We start from the raw sequence: 15,924 nt of genomic DNA on the forward strand, positions 1-15,924 counted from the left end.
CTTTTTGTAAATGTTGTAGTGAAAATCCTTGTAGTTTGTAGATATATCCACAGACTAGCTTCTCAGTGATAGACTACTAAGTCAAAGTACTTGTGAATTTTTCATTTTAATAGAGAATGTCAGATTGTTCTCCAGAGAAATTGTATTAGTTTATTTTCTTAACAACTGGTTACAGAAGTATCTTTTTCCTCCATCCCCCAGCAGCTGGTGTCATCAAACATTTTATTTTCGCCAGTCTAAAAGATGAAAAATAGACTCCCATTTCAGTTTGTGTAGAGAATCTTTTCATTTTCTTCTTTTTCCTCTCACTGTTTTTTCAACTTCCAAGTCCATTAATGAAAATTACGGATAATAGTTTTCAGTTATTTAAAGATGTTTGCATTCCTTAACTAGATGAAATATGAAACTCTACCAAGAATTTTCATATGTACACATTTGGCAAGATGGAAAATTTGGTAGAGATTAATTAACTACCTTTGAGTCAAAGGGAATTTTAGTCTCTGTTACTGGATCAGAGTCAGAACATCTGGTAAAGATAGTTTAAGTGACTGCCAAGAGAATAGACGGATGTTTCCTTGTAGCCCTGAATCTTCCCTGAGAGAACATGCTGAATTCATTGAGCAAACTTCATGTCCTCAAAATATGACACTTTTACAAGATTATTTCCCAACATCATAGTAGTCTGCTGGGAAGGAATGATATTTTGTACAGAAAGAGCATGTTCTGTTTGGCCTCTTTATGTGAGTTTGTTCGGTTTCAGATCGTGGAATGGACTCGGTACAGCATGTAACCTCTGAAACTCAAGGGTGAATTTCTGTTCTTAGGAAACCTCCAGAGGAAAGGAAGCTAGGATAATTCCATAAAAGCAAGGCAGAAAGACACACTGCTGGTCTGCTCATGGAATCACTTCTCTGACTTTGTCACTCCCAGTATATATGTTGATTCTTTTAGTAATTGATTCCTCAGTTCAGAGCCGTCATCACTCCTAAAATCCTTGATTAAATGAAAGTGGCGTACATAATTCTGCATATCCTGTCATAAACTCCAGAATGTTTATGTTCCTGTATTTTATGTTCCTTTCTTTGAAATGGTTTCTGTTTCTTACACTCCTTTCTTTTTCTATTTCACTGTGTCTATCTCCACCCACGCACAGCTCCTGTCGTGCCCTCTAGTCTGTCCTGTAAGAATTTATAAAAATCAGAATATGTTAACCAAGAGAGTTCGGGAAACAAAATTTTTAGTGAGAATTTTAAAGCAGGTAATCATCTGATCTTTTTAGCATGATTGATGAGATGCTCTATCTTTTGGTGTCATAGGTGGGAAAAAAAGAACAATTAAAGATGCCCTCTAGTCCTGTGACTCTGCAACGTTTTATGGTGATCCTTTTCAATACTTTATGGTTCCCCCTCCCCAGAGGAATTTCTCTGGGAGTCCCTTTGGTGTGATGGAGGCCAGATCTTCTGAAGCACTACTTCTGCTAGGTGAATGCTTGGCACATAGGTAGCACCCAGGAAGTATTGGCTGAATGATAGATTTCTTTGCAACCACTTCATAAATATATTTTATACCTGATAATATTCCTGGCCTTTGACTTAGACACATAGTAGGTATCGAGTAAATGTTGATTGAGTAGAAGAGTTTGAGTAGCAAAAGATCTTCAAGAAATTTGTGTTAGTTTCCTGTGTGGCTGCCCAGACAAGGTGCCACAAGGTGGGTGACTCTAAACAACAGAAATGTATTGCCTCACAGTTTTGCAGACTGGAAGTCCTAATCAGCGTGTCAGCAAGGCCGTGCTCTTTCTGTAGGCTCTGGGGAAGACCCTCTCTTGTCTCTCCTGGCTTCTGGTAGTCCCAGGTATCCTTGGCTTGATGCTGCAGCATAACTTCTTAGACACGTGGTGGTCTTCCTTCTCTCTGTCTCCCTGTGTCTCTTTTCTTTTTTAGGGCACCACTCAGACTGGATTAGGACCCACCCTACTCCAACATGGTCTCATATTAACTTAACTGATAACATCTTCCAACACCCTATTTTCTAACAAGGTCATATTCACAGGTATCAGCGATTAGGACTTCAAGATAAACTTTGGGGGGTAGGGGGACACAATTTAATCCATAACAATGTAGAAGCTAAATATGCAGTCCTTACAAGAGGCAGTCTCTAAATTTGATCCCACACGTTCCTTAGTTACTTTGGCCAGGAGCATAATTAAGTGTAAAAATCACTGGAAGTGGAAAAAGGTAAAATGTTGTGTATAATGAGCTGAGTGGATTTTTGATAGTACAATAAAAGTTTAGTGATCCGTGTTTATTATGTTGCTAGCTAGTCTAAACTTTTGAATATTTAAAGAAGTAAGGCCTAATTAATTTAAATAATTAATTCAGAACAGGTTACTGAAGTTTTGCCTAGTAGATAACCCTTTTAATGAGTAAATAAGAATTAGTGGCAATAGTTGCTATGTAAATACTACTTGTAAATTTTTAAACTAATTGAAAAATACAAACATCTTTACAGCTTCCTTCAAAATTAATTTATTAATTAAGCTTAGGACTTTCATATCTGGCTTGCAGTCCACCACTTTTTTGAAGACTTCTTCCTAGCCTGAAGTCCCCAACCCTTTCTTAATCTTCCAGCATTATATTACTTCTGCATCTTTTTTGGCCGTGGTTTTATTCTGACTTGTATTGCAGTTGGTTGTATTTAAAAGTTCTTTTTTGGACAGGGATTGTGTCTTACTGTTTTTACATCTCCCTTTGTCCATTGTAAGTGGGCCTTGTACGTGCTTGTCTTAGGCTGGATTCTCTAGAGAAGCAAAAGCCACACTCCCAAGGAGACTCCCTTTCATCTGATTGGCTACTCACCGTATATTCAATCATGGGAGTGATTACATTAAAACACGGAGAATCATGACCCAGCCAAGTTGACACACAATCTTAACCATCACAGTGCTCAATAAATGAAGTTTATTGTACTTTGAAACCACAGTGGAAGCTAATAGATATTTTCACCCGAATGATTGTGGTGTATATAACCTTTTGTTAATTACTATGATAGAAAAACATAAAGGAATTATAGCACATAGCCCCTACCCTTTAAGAAAATATTCTAGTTATGGGGGGAGGGGATGGGAGGAGAAGGCTACCTGGGAAAAAATGGATGGTGCTGACTGCTAATCAATGTGGAATCAACTCTTATTTGTATCAGAACGATAGAAGTGATGTCAGTGTTTTCCAGAATGGTTGGTTATTAAGAACGATGCTTTATATCCTTTAATAGAATATTTTTCTATCTAATTCCTTAGTATAGAGAAAAGTTGTGACTATACAGGGTTTTCCCTCCTCATTTCTATTTAAATGAAATAGAACCTTCCTTCCAATAGAATTCTTAAGTTTCTAATTTCTATGTCTATGAGAAATGCTTGGTTTTACAAAACGACCTTAGCTTTGACCCATTGGGAAAAAAAATCATTTTCCATTGCTGCCATAGCAAATTACCACAATTTAGTGGCTTCAGACAACACAAGTTTCTTCTCTTAGAGGTCTGTAGGTCAGAAGTCTTGTCACGGGTCTCACTGGGGTTGGCAGGCTGCATTTCTTTCTCGAGGCTGTAGGGAAGAATGGGTTTCCTGCTCATTTGGGTTGTTGGCAGAATTCAGCTCTTTGCAGTTGGAGGATGAGGTCCCTGGTTTCTTGCTGGCTGTAAATTGAGAGCCATTCCCAGCTTCTAGAGGCCGCCACATTCCTCGACCTGTGGTCGGCCCCTTTCCTCTATCTTCAGAGCCAGTAATGGCGGGTCGAGTCCTCACATCAGATCTTTCTGACCTGCTTTTTTCTGCCTGCTTCTTCCTCTTTCAGGGACTCATGTGGTTAGAATGGGCCCACCTGGCTAATCTAGAGTAATCCCCCCATTTGAAGATCTTTAACCCTAATCACATCTGCAAAGTCCCTTTGCCATGTAAGTTAACATATCCACAAGTTCCAGGGATGAGGATGTGGACATTTTGGGGGGGGTCATTAATCTGCCTACCACAGGGCCTTCTTTATTTGTGTTCGTCTTTCATTATTCTACCTTACCGACTCAATATATTGAGTCTGTGTCTGGTTACAGGGAAATTCATGGTAAGGTACACCATTTCTATGAAATATGATTTTTACTTGAACACAGGAAAGAATAATTATATGCAATCTTTGCTGTCACTGTGGAGGAAATGGTATTTGAGTTTGATTTTTTAAAAGTGATTGAGATTTGAAAGATGAGACAGGTGGGCAGAAAGGACTTCTAGCTGACAGGGAAAAGACAGGTGAAGGCACAGGGATGGGAATATGTGTGTGGCACTTTCAGGGAATAGTCGTTCCCGAGCCCCTGGCTCAGATCCTCTTTGATTTCCCCCTGGACTAGTGTAAAGCCGTTTATCACTATTACATGTGTCTTCCATCAGCTTGCAGTTAAAGTTTTAATGCTAGCTAGGCCATTCCCCTCTGCTCTTTAAAAATTTCCATAATAACCCATTGTCTACACAGAAACTCCTTGATCTTTCCTTTCTGGCACCATCTCTGCTCACATTCCTCCATCACCCCTATTATGGATTGAATTGTGTCCCCCCAAAAAATGTGTGTCAACTAGGCCATAATTCCCAGTATTGTGTGATTGTTGTAAATCCTACCTCTATGATGTTATTGAGGCAGGATAAGAGGCAGTTATGTTAATGAGGCAGGACTCAATCTATAAGATTAGGTTGTATCTTGAGTCAATCTCTTTTGAGATATAGAATAGAGAAGCTAGCAGAGAGACAGAGGGACCTCCTACCACCAAGAAAGCAAGCAGGGAGCAGAGCATGTCCTTTGGACCCAGGGTCCCTGCGCTGAGAAGCTCCCAGACCAGGGGAAGATTGATGACAAGGACTTTCCTTCAGAGCTGACAGAGAGAGAATACCTTCCCCTGGAGCTGGCAACCTGATTCAGACTTCTAGCCTGCTAGAATGTGAGAATAAACCTCTGTTTATTAAAGCTATCCACTTGTGGTATTTCTGTTGTAGCAGCACTAGTTAACTAAGATGAGCCCTTTTTGGTCCTGTCATTATTGTCTTCTCTCTGTCTGCCAAAATCCTCTCCAACCTTTAGGACCATGTCTTTCATAAAACCTCCCTTTATTGCCTCAGTCAGATGAATCCTGTCTTCTTCTACACCCATAGTGCTTTGCTTGTGTTTCTATATAGGTACTTAACTCCACTTTGATTTACAGTCAGTTGCTTGATTGTTTATTTTCCCAATTAGATTATAAGTCTATTTTTATAAAATAAGTATTTTATAGGTCTGTTTTTTCCATTTCTCTTTCTCAGTATCATTTAGTCAAAAATAATGGGCTTATCAAGGAAGTAAAGATTGATTCAAAAGAAAGCTGACGATGGACTAAAATGTGAGGGTACTTACATGAGAAACACAACTTCCAGGGCCAATATTTGCTCAGTAAATATTTGTTGAAAAGTGTGGGGAATGTGACTTGTCTGCAAGCAAAAGGTGGGCACCAGAAGGAGAAGTAGTTGTTTTCAGAGGTACTGGAAGCCAGGCAGAGGCACTGTGACTTGATATAATATATAAGAAGAAACAATTGTGGGTTTTCATGAAATGATGAAAGTAGTGCTGTGGGAAGAGTGGTCTGGCAGTGATGGACAGGACTGACTGGGCAAGGGAGAAAAAAAGAGTTTGAAAGGTCAGTTTAGGAGGTTGGCAGAGTAAGAGGCATGGGATAATGACACACTGGATTAGGATAGCAGCAGTGACAATGGGGAGGAAACTTAAATTGAGAAACATTTTGAAAGAATAAAACTTGGTTCTTGAGAACAAAGGAAAAGGGAAGATATATCTTACTTATGATATGAGGAGAATTTTAAATCTGCTGACAGAAATAGTAGAGTTGAGGATAAGAAGTCAATGTCAGAAGAGGAGGAGCAGTATGGGACAAGATGGATTGGCGATGACAACTGGACAAACCATGGAAATGTTCCACTGATAGCTGGAAATACAGAACAAGAGCTGAGTAGCCAGGGCTAAGAGCTGTAGGTGTGAGGGCCACTGTAAGTGTGAGGGCCACTGTAGGAGTGAGGGCATAGGGGGCAGGTAAAGTCACGAGAATGAGCTCACTGGAGGACTAAGTGTTGAACTGGAGCCATGCCTATCACCAACAGCAATTCTGTGGACACTAGAGGCATGTGATTGCCGGGGCTGATATTAAGGGAATTCTTTTTTCATGGTCAGGTTCTCACGGGGTTGTTTCTTGTTTAGAATTGTGCTGCAGGTAAAAAGCAGCATCAGGAGTCTGCCCCGTATCTGTATCCTCACCTTCATTGGCTTGTTCTCTAGTGATGGCATGTGAAGAATCTGGTTGTTTTCTTCTTCAGTGGTTCATGTTTTGAACATTTGTTCCCTCAGCAAACATCTGCTGGGGAGGAAAGAAGGGTTTTCTTTTGTCTATATGATGTAATGTCTGATGCCTAAATTTCTGTAAATGGCTTTTGTTGGTGAACTGTGCCAAAAGAGTCCTAGGTCCTAATAGGAATAAGCTTTCCTCTCCTGGGAACTGGCTAAGGGATGTTGAGAATTCATATTCCTGTAGGATAATAATCACTCACGTATACAGGAAGAGGACTTCGGCTGGACGGTGACAAGGCTGTCTGGGACATTTTTAGTAAACTTCTGAGTGTTAAGTCTTCCTGTGAGTAGTAACTTGCCTTAGGTACTTGGTTTAAAATGAACTTTGGGAAAGGGTTTAAGATGATGATTCCAAACCACATCTTGACTTTAATGAAGTAACAATAGGTGCATGTCATCCAGTTTTACCTTGTGCACCAGGTCATGATGCTAAAGAGAGGGAGACAGGCATAGGCTGAGACCAAAATGAGTGCCTTATAGTTTATCGTGAGGCCTTTATTACCTGTCTTAGTTATCTAGTACTGCTATAATAGAAATACCACAAGTGAATGACTTTTGCAAACAGAAATTTATTCTCTCACGGTCTAGGAGGCTAGAAGTCTGAATTCAGGGCACTAGCTCCAGGGGAAGGCTTTCTCTCTCGGCTCTGGGGGAAGGTCTTGGCATCAATCTTCCCCTGGATCTAAGTTTCTCAGCACAAGGATCCCGGGTCCAAAGGACATGCTGCATCTCTGGCTCTTCTTTCTTGGTGGTAATGAGGTCCCTGTCTCTCTCTACTCGCTTGTCTCTTTTGTATCTCAAAAGAGATTGACACAAGATACAACCTAATCCTGTAGATTGTGTCCTGCCTCATTAATTTAGCTGCCTGTAAGCCTTCCTCATTAACATTATAGAGGTTAGGATTTACAACACATAGGAAAATTACATCAGATCACAAAATGGAGGACAACCACACAATACTGGAAATCATGGCCTAGCCAACTTGACACACATTTTTAGGGGATACAATTCAGTCCATAACATTACCTAAAATATTAATGACTAATAAAAAATTGTTTTATTATTTATATTAAATCTGTTATTTTTCCTTTTTCTATTTTTTTATTCTGGATGCATATCCTTCATGCATATATTTGTTCAACCAATGTCTCTTGAGTGTAGCCTGAGTGCAGAGCACTGGGCCAGGCCTCAGGGGGGCGACTGAGGTGAATAAGGCACAGTGAAGCCCTCAAGGAGTTTACAGTCTAGAAGGGGATTAGATTGGTCTATCAGTATTTATACTACAAGGGAAAAAGTGATAAACATCATAAGAAAAATACAGATAAGGAGCAACTGAGGTCTCAGAAGGCGCCACTTGAGAAAGCAAGAGGGAAGGAACCAAACGAGGCTTGATGAAAGCGATGAAAGTTGAGCTAGGCTTTGAAAAATAAGTGACATTTGAGGACACAGTGACTCACCTTTAATGAGCACCTACTGTGTGACAAGGTTTGTTGTAGATGCTGGGAATATAGGAGTAAATGGGATATAGTTGCTCTCTCAAGGAAGTGGTGGCATGAGGCGGAGGTGGTTCGTTCTGTGGCATGGGGGGAGTGTGAGCTGAATCTTGAGAGAAGAATATGTAGATCTTTGCTGAGTGGATAAGGGCAAAGGGCATTCTAGGCCTCAGGAACAACATGAACAAAGGGAAGGAGTCATGAATCACCTAGTGCATTTGAGAGATTGCAAGCAGTTCAGTATGATCAGAGGGGTGTGGGGAAAGACAAGGTTGGAAAGGTAGAGAAGGGCCAGATCATGGAAGGCTTGGAGCACCTCCCCAAAGCCATTATGCCAGGAAATGGTATAGTAAATGCTTTAGAAGATCACTAGGGCAGCTGTGAGGAGGGTGGCAGTTTGGGTTGGAAAGTAGGAAGACTGGCAACAAGGATGCTAATTCAAAGATGGATGCTTCTTACTGTGAGCAAGAAAGAGAAGTGAAGCAATAGCATAGACAGTAGAAAGAAGAAAGAGATAAACAACATGTTAACTGGTAAAATCACAGATTTGGTTCCTGATTGGATGATGAAGGAACCTAGAGAATAACTTCTAGGTTTCTGACTTAGTTGACTCAGAGAGTGGTGGTGCCTTCACACCAATAGAGAACGTGGTGAAGAGCAAGTGAAGGTGCAGGAGGGACTGAGTGTTGACGTTTTGGATGTGTTGATATGGGGTGCCTCTGGGACAGCAAAATTAAAGATGATCCAAACCAAAGCCAAACCCATTGCCATCAAGTTGATTCTGACTCATGGCGACCCCATGTGTTATAGAATAGAAGTGTTCCATAAGGTTTTCTTGGCTGTAATCTTTCAGAAGCAGATCTCCAGGCCTTACTTCCGTGGCACCACTGGGTGGGTTTGAACCTCTGTCCTTTAGGTTAATAGTTGAATGCAAACCTTTTGTGCCACCCATGAACCTGAGATGTTCATTAGGAAGCTGGATGTTTGGATGTGAAGCCCAGAAAGGGGGTTACAGTTGGAAATAAGGCAAAAAATCTAAGATACTGAAGCAAGAAAGTTTGTGATGTCTACAGAAAGCCTCAGCGTGGTGTGGATGAAGCATAAGTGAAGCAAGGGCGATGGAGATAAAACTAAAAAGACCAAGTTATGGAGAGCTTTCAGTGTCATGCTTTGGGGTTTGGGATTCATGGTCAGTATTTTTTCCACATATTTATTTTCTGAAGAAAATTAGAGAATTCTACATGAATATTTCTCCCCATTTAATGTTTATGGCAAGTGTAGACCTGCTTGCAATGGATTATTTTCTGTGTGTGGTGAACACAGCTGACCTGGCTCTCTTCTCTCTCAGCTGCTCTGCAGAGTCTGGCCAATGCTCCTGTCGACCCCACATGATCGGACGTCAGTGCAATGATGTGGAATCTGGTTATTACTTTACTACCTTGGATAACTACATCTATGAAGCAGAAGAAGCAAAGTTTGGGCCTGTAAGTAGAGAAGTGTTTGGCAGATTGGTAGAGCAGCTTTTTGTGGGCAGTAATGGAGCCCTGGTGGGGCAGTGGTTAAGCACTCGGCTGCTAACCAAAATGTCGATGGCTCAAACTCATCAGCCACTCTGCTTCATGGAAAAAAGATGTGATAGTATGCTTCCATAAAGATTACAACCTTGGAAACCCTATGGGGCAGTTCTTCTCTGTCCTATAGGGCCACTATGAGTCGGAATCAACTCAACAGCAGTGGGTTTGGTTTTGGGATTTTTAATGGTGTATTCACACTTTGTAAAGAGGCCATTTGAGAAACATTCTTGTAGCTTTTGTCAGTGATCAGGATCACGCCTTCTGGAGAACAGTCATACTGAAAGCTAAGTAAACCTACAGCTCACAAATAGCCTGGCCCGTTCACTTATAAGGCTTTGCTGTGTCTGTTTAAGATATTTATTTCTATAAGGAAACTTTTTTTTTTTCTATTCTTCCTTCTACCTATAACTGCTCCAAAGTTGTTGATGTTGCATCGTAGATACTCAGACAAGGGTGTTGTTTCATTTATCTGTTGCTGAATAACACACAGGAGCCCTGGTGGCGCAGTGATTAAGTGCTTGACTGCTAACCAAAAGGTCGGCAATTTGAACCTATCAGCTGCTCTTCGGGAGAAAGATGTGGCAGGCTGTTTCCGTAAAGATTACAGCCTTGGAAACCCTTTGGGGCAGTTCTACTCAGTCCTGTAGGGTCACTATAAATCAGAATCGACTCGACAGCACTGGATTTATTTATTTATTTATTTTTTGGTTTGCATAACACACCATCCTAAATTTAGTGGCTTAAAATGTATGTCTGGCACTTCAGCTGGAGTGACTGAAACAGCTTTCTCCACATGGCCTCTCCCACTAAGTCTCTTGAGCTTCCTCACAGCATGGTGGAGTCAAGATAGTGAGACTTCTCACATGGCATCTAGCTTCCAAGAGGGAAGAAGTAGACACTGCTAGGTCTCTTAAAACCTGGGCTCAGAAGTCCAAGAATGTCAATTTCTCCCATTCTGTTGGTCACAAGTCACAGAGCCAGCCCAGATTCAAGGGGAGGGTAGCAGAGGTTCCACCTCTTGATGGGTAAAGCAACATGCACATGCCTACAGAGAGTGAAGCTGTCGATGGTGGTCATCTTTGGAGATGACTACTATAGACAGATATTGTATAATTATATATCAAATGCGTGCTTGAGTTAAGCAGCTCAAGTTAATTCATTCTTAGTCTCAGTAGCAATCAGCTCATCAGTAGTGAACATTCATTATTTCAAGTTTCTTCACCTGTGCTTGGAACTTGAAACTAATGCCAATGAAAGAGACAGTCATAAACCCACTAGATTCTGGACTAGCCTTGTAGAAAATTTGAGAAATACCCCAATACCCCTAGACTTGCTTATAACAGCACTTGGGCTGTTCTCTTTCCTTTATGCCTATTTCCCTGGTTATAGAATATAAGGTACATTCCAGGCCTTTGAGTCCCATCTCCAATGTCCCAAGACTACCCCAACCACAAAACTAAAAAGAAATCAATTTCCTGTTTACATATCAAAACCTTTTTCACAGTCTACTAGGAAAGAAAGTGTGACTATAAAAAATAGATATATCCACAGTTTTCAACATTTGGGTTACTTCAGATTTCTTGGACTATTAGAGTTAATTGACTTCCATTTCAGCTACTGTTCCCCTTGTCCTCAGGGGGTCAGCATAATGGAGCGGCAGTATATCCCGGATCGTTCTCCTTCCTGGACTGGAGCAGGCTTCGTCCAAGTGCCCGAAGGTGCTTATCTGGAGTTTTTCATTGACAACATACCATATTCCATGGAGTACGACATCCTAATTCGCTATGAACCACAGGTAAAGAAACCCCTCAATGGGGTTGGCGGGTCACTGGTAGAAAAAATTTTACTTCTAATGGATATTATATATTTTTGTAAAATTTGGAGGTAGCATCTGAATAGATCAGCCTCTGACTTTCTGACCTTCATGTAAAATGTATGTTTTTCTTTCATTTAGTTCAACAAACATTTAGCAACTCTTGCTAGGCACTTATCTGTGCTGAGAACTGAGGTGGTAGCAAGAATGTGTAAGGTCTGCTCCTTCTCCTCACAGACGGCTCAGTGCAGTGATGGACACATACCCCTAACTGTAGTAAAGGCAGAAGGTGCAGAAAAACGCAACAGCAGAGATACAAACAATGATAGAAGATGGAGAGGTTCAGACCGGCTGGGCTGGGCCTGGGGGTGCCAAAAGATTTTGTACAGAATGAGATCTAGGCTCAGGGGCAGATTACCCAGTAAGCAAGGTAAGCACGGGCTTACTTACGCTTATTTGCTAATTTGTAGTGACCAGTTTCACAAGATCTCATAGTAAAACCCATATGAAATTGTTCACTACAGATTTGTAAGTAGGCATAAGTAAGCCTGTGCTTATCTTGCTTACTGGGCCATCTGTCCCTGTCAGGGATTGTAAATTTGAAAAAGGATTTGATTCTGTAAGAAAGTTCTCTGGGGTTGGGATAGAGACAGATGCCAGCCATACCTAGAAGCAGAATCTTTGATATGGTGAAGAGATGTGAGATTGTTCACTACAGATGATGTGGTAAGCAAGGTAAGCACCGTGCTTACCTTGCCTATTGGATAATTAGCCCGTCTAGGCCTTACAGTGTAAACAGAATTTTGATAAAATGACACACAAAAAAAGGAAGGGAATCTAGAAGTAGGGAAGAGCATGAGCAGAGGAGAGTGTTCTGAGAGTTTTTCCACGTAGCTAGGTAAGGCCAATGGTTGGAGATCCTGTTAGGAGAAACGTGAAGCTCAGGAGAGGAGTGTGGGCTCTGTGTTAACAGTACCTGGGAAGCCTTCCAAGAATACCACTGTCCGCAAAACGGTTGAAGGATTTGGGGCAGGCAGTGGTTGTTATCTGAGCTGTGCTTTAAGAAGGACTGAAAAGGACCTTGGGGAGAGGCAAGGAGAGCAGGTGGGAGGCCGTTTCAGGGTCCAGGTGAGAAGGATCAGGACTGGAGCTGGGGCAGCTGCAGAGGAAATGGTCAAGAAGGGAGGGAAAAGCACCCCAAGTGTTTCCCATTTAAACTTGGCAAATGGCTGGTTCAGAGAAGTCCGTACAAACAGACGGCAGCAGTAGGCTAATGCAGATGGTCTTTTTGATTGCTTTTTATTCTAGTTACCCGACCCCTGGGAAAAAGCTGTCATCAGAGTGCAGAGACCTGGAAGGATCCCAGCCAGCAGCCGATGTGGTAATACTGTACCTGATGACGACAACCAGGTGGTGTCTTTATCACCGGGCTCGAGGTCAGTGTGGCAGTGGTTTGCAACTCAACAGAACTCCTGTGAAAATTAATTTTTCCTAATGTCTTGGCCTTGCAAGACGTCAACTTTCTCCCTTTGGGATTATCTATGTAGAGCTTTTTTGTTTTGTTTTTGATGCTTAAAGGTTGACTTTTTGTGGTTGTTGCTTTTCTGTTTGTTTTGGAACAGGTATGTTGTCCTTCCACGCCCCGTATGCTTTGAGAAGGGGGTGAATTACACAGTGAGGTTAGAGCTGCCCCAGTACACCTCCTCCGACAGTGACGTGGAGAACCCCTACACGCTTATCGATTCAGTAAGTGGAAGACTTTTTCTGACACTGTAGGAAAGGCTGGTTAAGAGTGTTCACCTGCATCCCCAGAGCATTTTATTAAGGGTTAACATTCAGAGGTTAAATGGAATCATTCTTCCTTAGAGGCTCTTTTGCTGATTTGTTTTAATAGCGTCCACCCTGTGGAAAGGATTTATTCAAGCTGATTCCTCCTGGAAATAGGAAGTGACTTTAAAAAGTTCCATTTCAAAAACCATCAAGCTATGTAAAGTATTTCTAAACTTTTCCTGGCAAGGGTATTTAAGAATGGCAAGGTTTTCACTTGGTTACCTAATGAGTCTAGTTTTCTCTTTTCAAGTATCAAAGAAGCATTTGGGGTTTTTATGCATTTACTTGCTTTAACTGATGGTACGGGACAATACCATAAGAACATTTTGCTGTCCTTGTTTCATCATAGCTTGTTCTCATGCCGTACTGTAAGTCACTGGACATCTTCACTGTTGGAGGTTCAGGAGATGGGTTGATCACAAACAGTGCCTGGGAAACCTTTCAGAGATACCGCTGTCTGGAAAACAGCAGAAGCGTTGTGAAAACCCCGATGACAGATGTTTGCAGAAACATCATCTTTAGCATTTCTGCCCTGTTACACCAAACAGGCCTGGGTAGGTAGTGCTTAAGAGCTGCAGCTGCTGCTGCTGCATCCACTTCTTCTTTCTTGACAGCCAAGAGAATAATTGGTACCTCGAGGTACGTTGGAATGCATGCCTTATCACAGTATGTCATTATGTTTTTTAAATAATACTCTAATGGTAAAGTATTGTTGATTGTCAAGAAATATACAAGTAACAGATGACAAGGGAAAAAAGTCCATGAGAATATAGGGTTTCCATCCAGAATGGGGAGTTGGGGTGGAATTAGAAAAGCATCCAACAACTGAAACGTATGTTTTTTCTCTTAGAAAGGTCAGACCAACCCCTGGGCTTTTGTCTAATGTCCTGTGATATTTGCACTTTGAAGGCATGGGGAGAAAACCTTAATGACCTGTCGCCTAGAAAAACTGCTTTTTATCTGCCAACCCTGCCTCCTGTTTCTTCCCTCCCACTCATCACAGGCATTGTTTTAAATCAGAATTCTGAATAAGCCAGACCGGTAGAGGGGAGAGTCAGGGAGAGCCCAGGAAAAGGGAGGGGACCAGTTGGAGGCAGCTGTGATGTGCTGCGCTCACTTCTCTTGGTGTGGGGAGGGGTCAGCTGCTCAGTGTCTTAGGTTCTGGCCTCTCTTTGCCCTGCAGCTTGTGAATGCGACCCTCAGGGTTCGTTAAGTGCCGTCTGCAACCCCAGCGGAGGCCAGTGCCAGTGCCGGCCCAACGTGGTTGGAAGAACCTGCGACAGATGTGCTCCTGGCACCTTTGGCTTTGGCCCCAGTGGATGCAAACGTAGGTTAATCGGGAGAATTGTAACGTGTTCATGCAGATTCATGGAGCAATACTGGTGTGGGTTCCATATCTCCAAAAGGCAGTGTGCTTCACTCCTGAAGTCAGTCATGGGAGCCCATGAGTATTCTGAACTGAGTCCAGTTTCCCACTCAAGCACTTGGTGGGACAAGGGTGCTTATAAACAGGGGTGTTTTCCATTCACTGAGTGGTTCCTTGGTTGCCTATTTCTTCAGCTTGTGAGTGCCATCTGCAAGGATCTGTCAATGCCTTCTGCGATCCCATCACTGGCCAGTGCCACTGTTTCCAGGGGGTGTACGCTCGGCAGTGTGACCGCTGCTTACCTGGGTACTGGGGCTTTCCGAGTTGCCAGCCCTGCCAGTGCAATGGCCATGCTGATGACTGCGACTCAGTGACGGGGGAGTGCTTGAGCTGCCAAGACTACACCACAGGTCATAACTGTGAAAGGTACGTGGACGCTGCCTCTTGAAAGTGGAGAGGGGAAGATAGTCCTTGGCTGTGCGAACATCTTAGACAAACCACAGACTTTATCTCTACCAGGCTCCACGTTTCACTCATTTCTGCCCACCTCAGTATTTTCTAGGAATTCATTCATGTACCCAGTATGTATTTACTTAGCACTTCTGTGTGCCAGGTGGAGCCCTGGTGGTACAGTGGCTAAGAGCTCGGCTGCTAACCGAAAGGTCAGCAGTTTGAACCCACCAGCCCCTCCTTGGAAACCTTATGGTTTCCAGTTCTACTCTGTCCTATAGGGTCACTATGAGTCAACTCAATGACAATGGGTTTTGTGAGTATGTGCCAGACACTGTTCTGGTGCCAGTGATAAGGAAGAGAGCAAAACTGGCACGACTGTCTGCCCTTTTGGAGGTACACTCCAGGCTCACCATAGATCTGTATAGAAATCATATCTCTATCTCAGCAGATTTCTGGCCTAGGATGAGGGTTGTGAAATGGGAATGCCTAATTTGGGTTTCAAAGTAGAAACCAAATCCAAATGGGATTAGTCATTTTAAATAGCTTTGTATTTTAAAACATTTTATGCAACTACAGTTTCCAGGCGACTATATAGAACGTACAAAAGTAGATCTGTTCTCCACTTAGCAAATGTTAATTGAATAATTACGGTTGCAAAGTGCTGCACTAGACATGGTAAGAATACAGACTGTACCTCCAGTAACATGACAGTTTAGCTCAGTAGATAAGAAATCGTCCATATAAAAAAATTACACGCTCACTTACATTATTCATTACTAATTAAGAAATACAGACATACTATTAAAAAACAAAAAGAAAAAAAAAAACCCAAACCCATTGCTGTCACGTCAATTCCAACTCATGACATACTCTTAGACCCTGTTTTTTGGAGGGTAATAATCTCTACCTTTCCTTTCCATGTCAATAAATTTTCATCTCCTCTAACACACAATCCGTTGTATATAAAATG

The 15,924-nt window shown here is 42.0% G+C and overlaps 1 protein-coding gene across 1 annotated transcript in view; it reads left to right on the forward strand.

Annotated features, from left to right (window-relative positions):
- LAMB1 (laminin subunit beta 1) overlaps nucleotides 1-15,924 on the forward strand; it is an 87,174-nt gene that overhangs the window by 30,409 nt on the left and 40,841 nt on the right. Inside the window, exons 13-19 of the mRNA XM_004382591.2 lie at nucleotides 9,267-9,402; nucleotides 11,129-11,287; nucleotides 12,614-12,741; nucleotides 12,928-13,051; nucleotides 13,485-13,689; nucleotides 14,319-14,462; nucleotides 14,696-14,927. Of these exons, the coding sequence (XP_004382648.1) occupies nucleotides 9,267-9,402; nucleotides 11,129-11,287; nucleotides 12,614-12,741; nucleotides 12,928-13,051; nucleotides 13,485-13,689; nucleotides 14,319-14,462; nucleotides 14,696-14,927 (1,128 nt within the window). The remainder of the gene's footprint in view (nucleotides 1-9,266; nucleotides 9,403-11,128; nucleotides 11,288-12,613; nucleotides 12,742-12,927; nucleotides 13,052-13,484; nucleotides 13,690-14,318; nucleotides 14,463-14,695; nucleotides 14,928-15,924) is intronic.

This window comes from Trichechus manatus, unplaced genomic scaffold (genome assembly GCF_000243295.1).
Source record: "Trichechus manatus latirostris isolate Lorelei unplaced genomic scaffold, TriManLat1.0 scaffold00096, whole genome shotgun sequence".
In the NCBI taxonomy this organism is placed as follows: domain Eukaryota; kingdom Metazoa; phylum Chordata; class Mammalia; order Sirenia; family Trichechidae; genus Trichechus; species Trichechus manatus.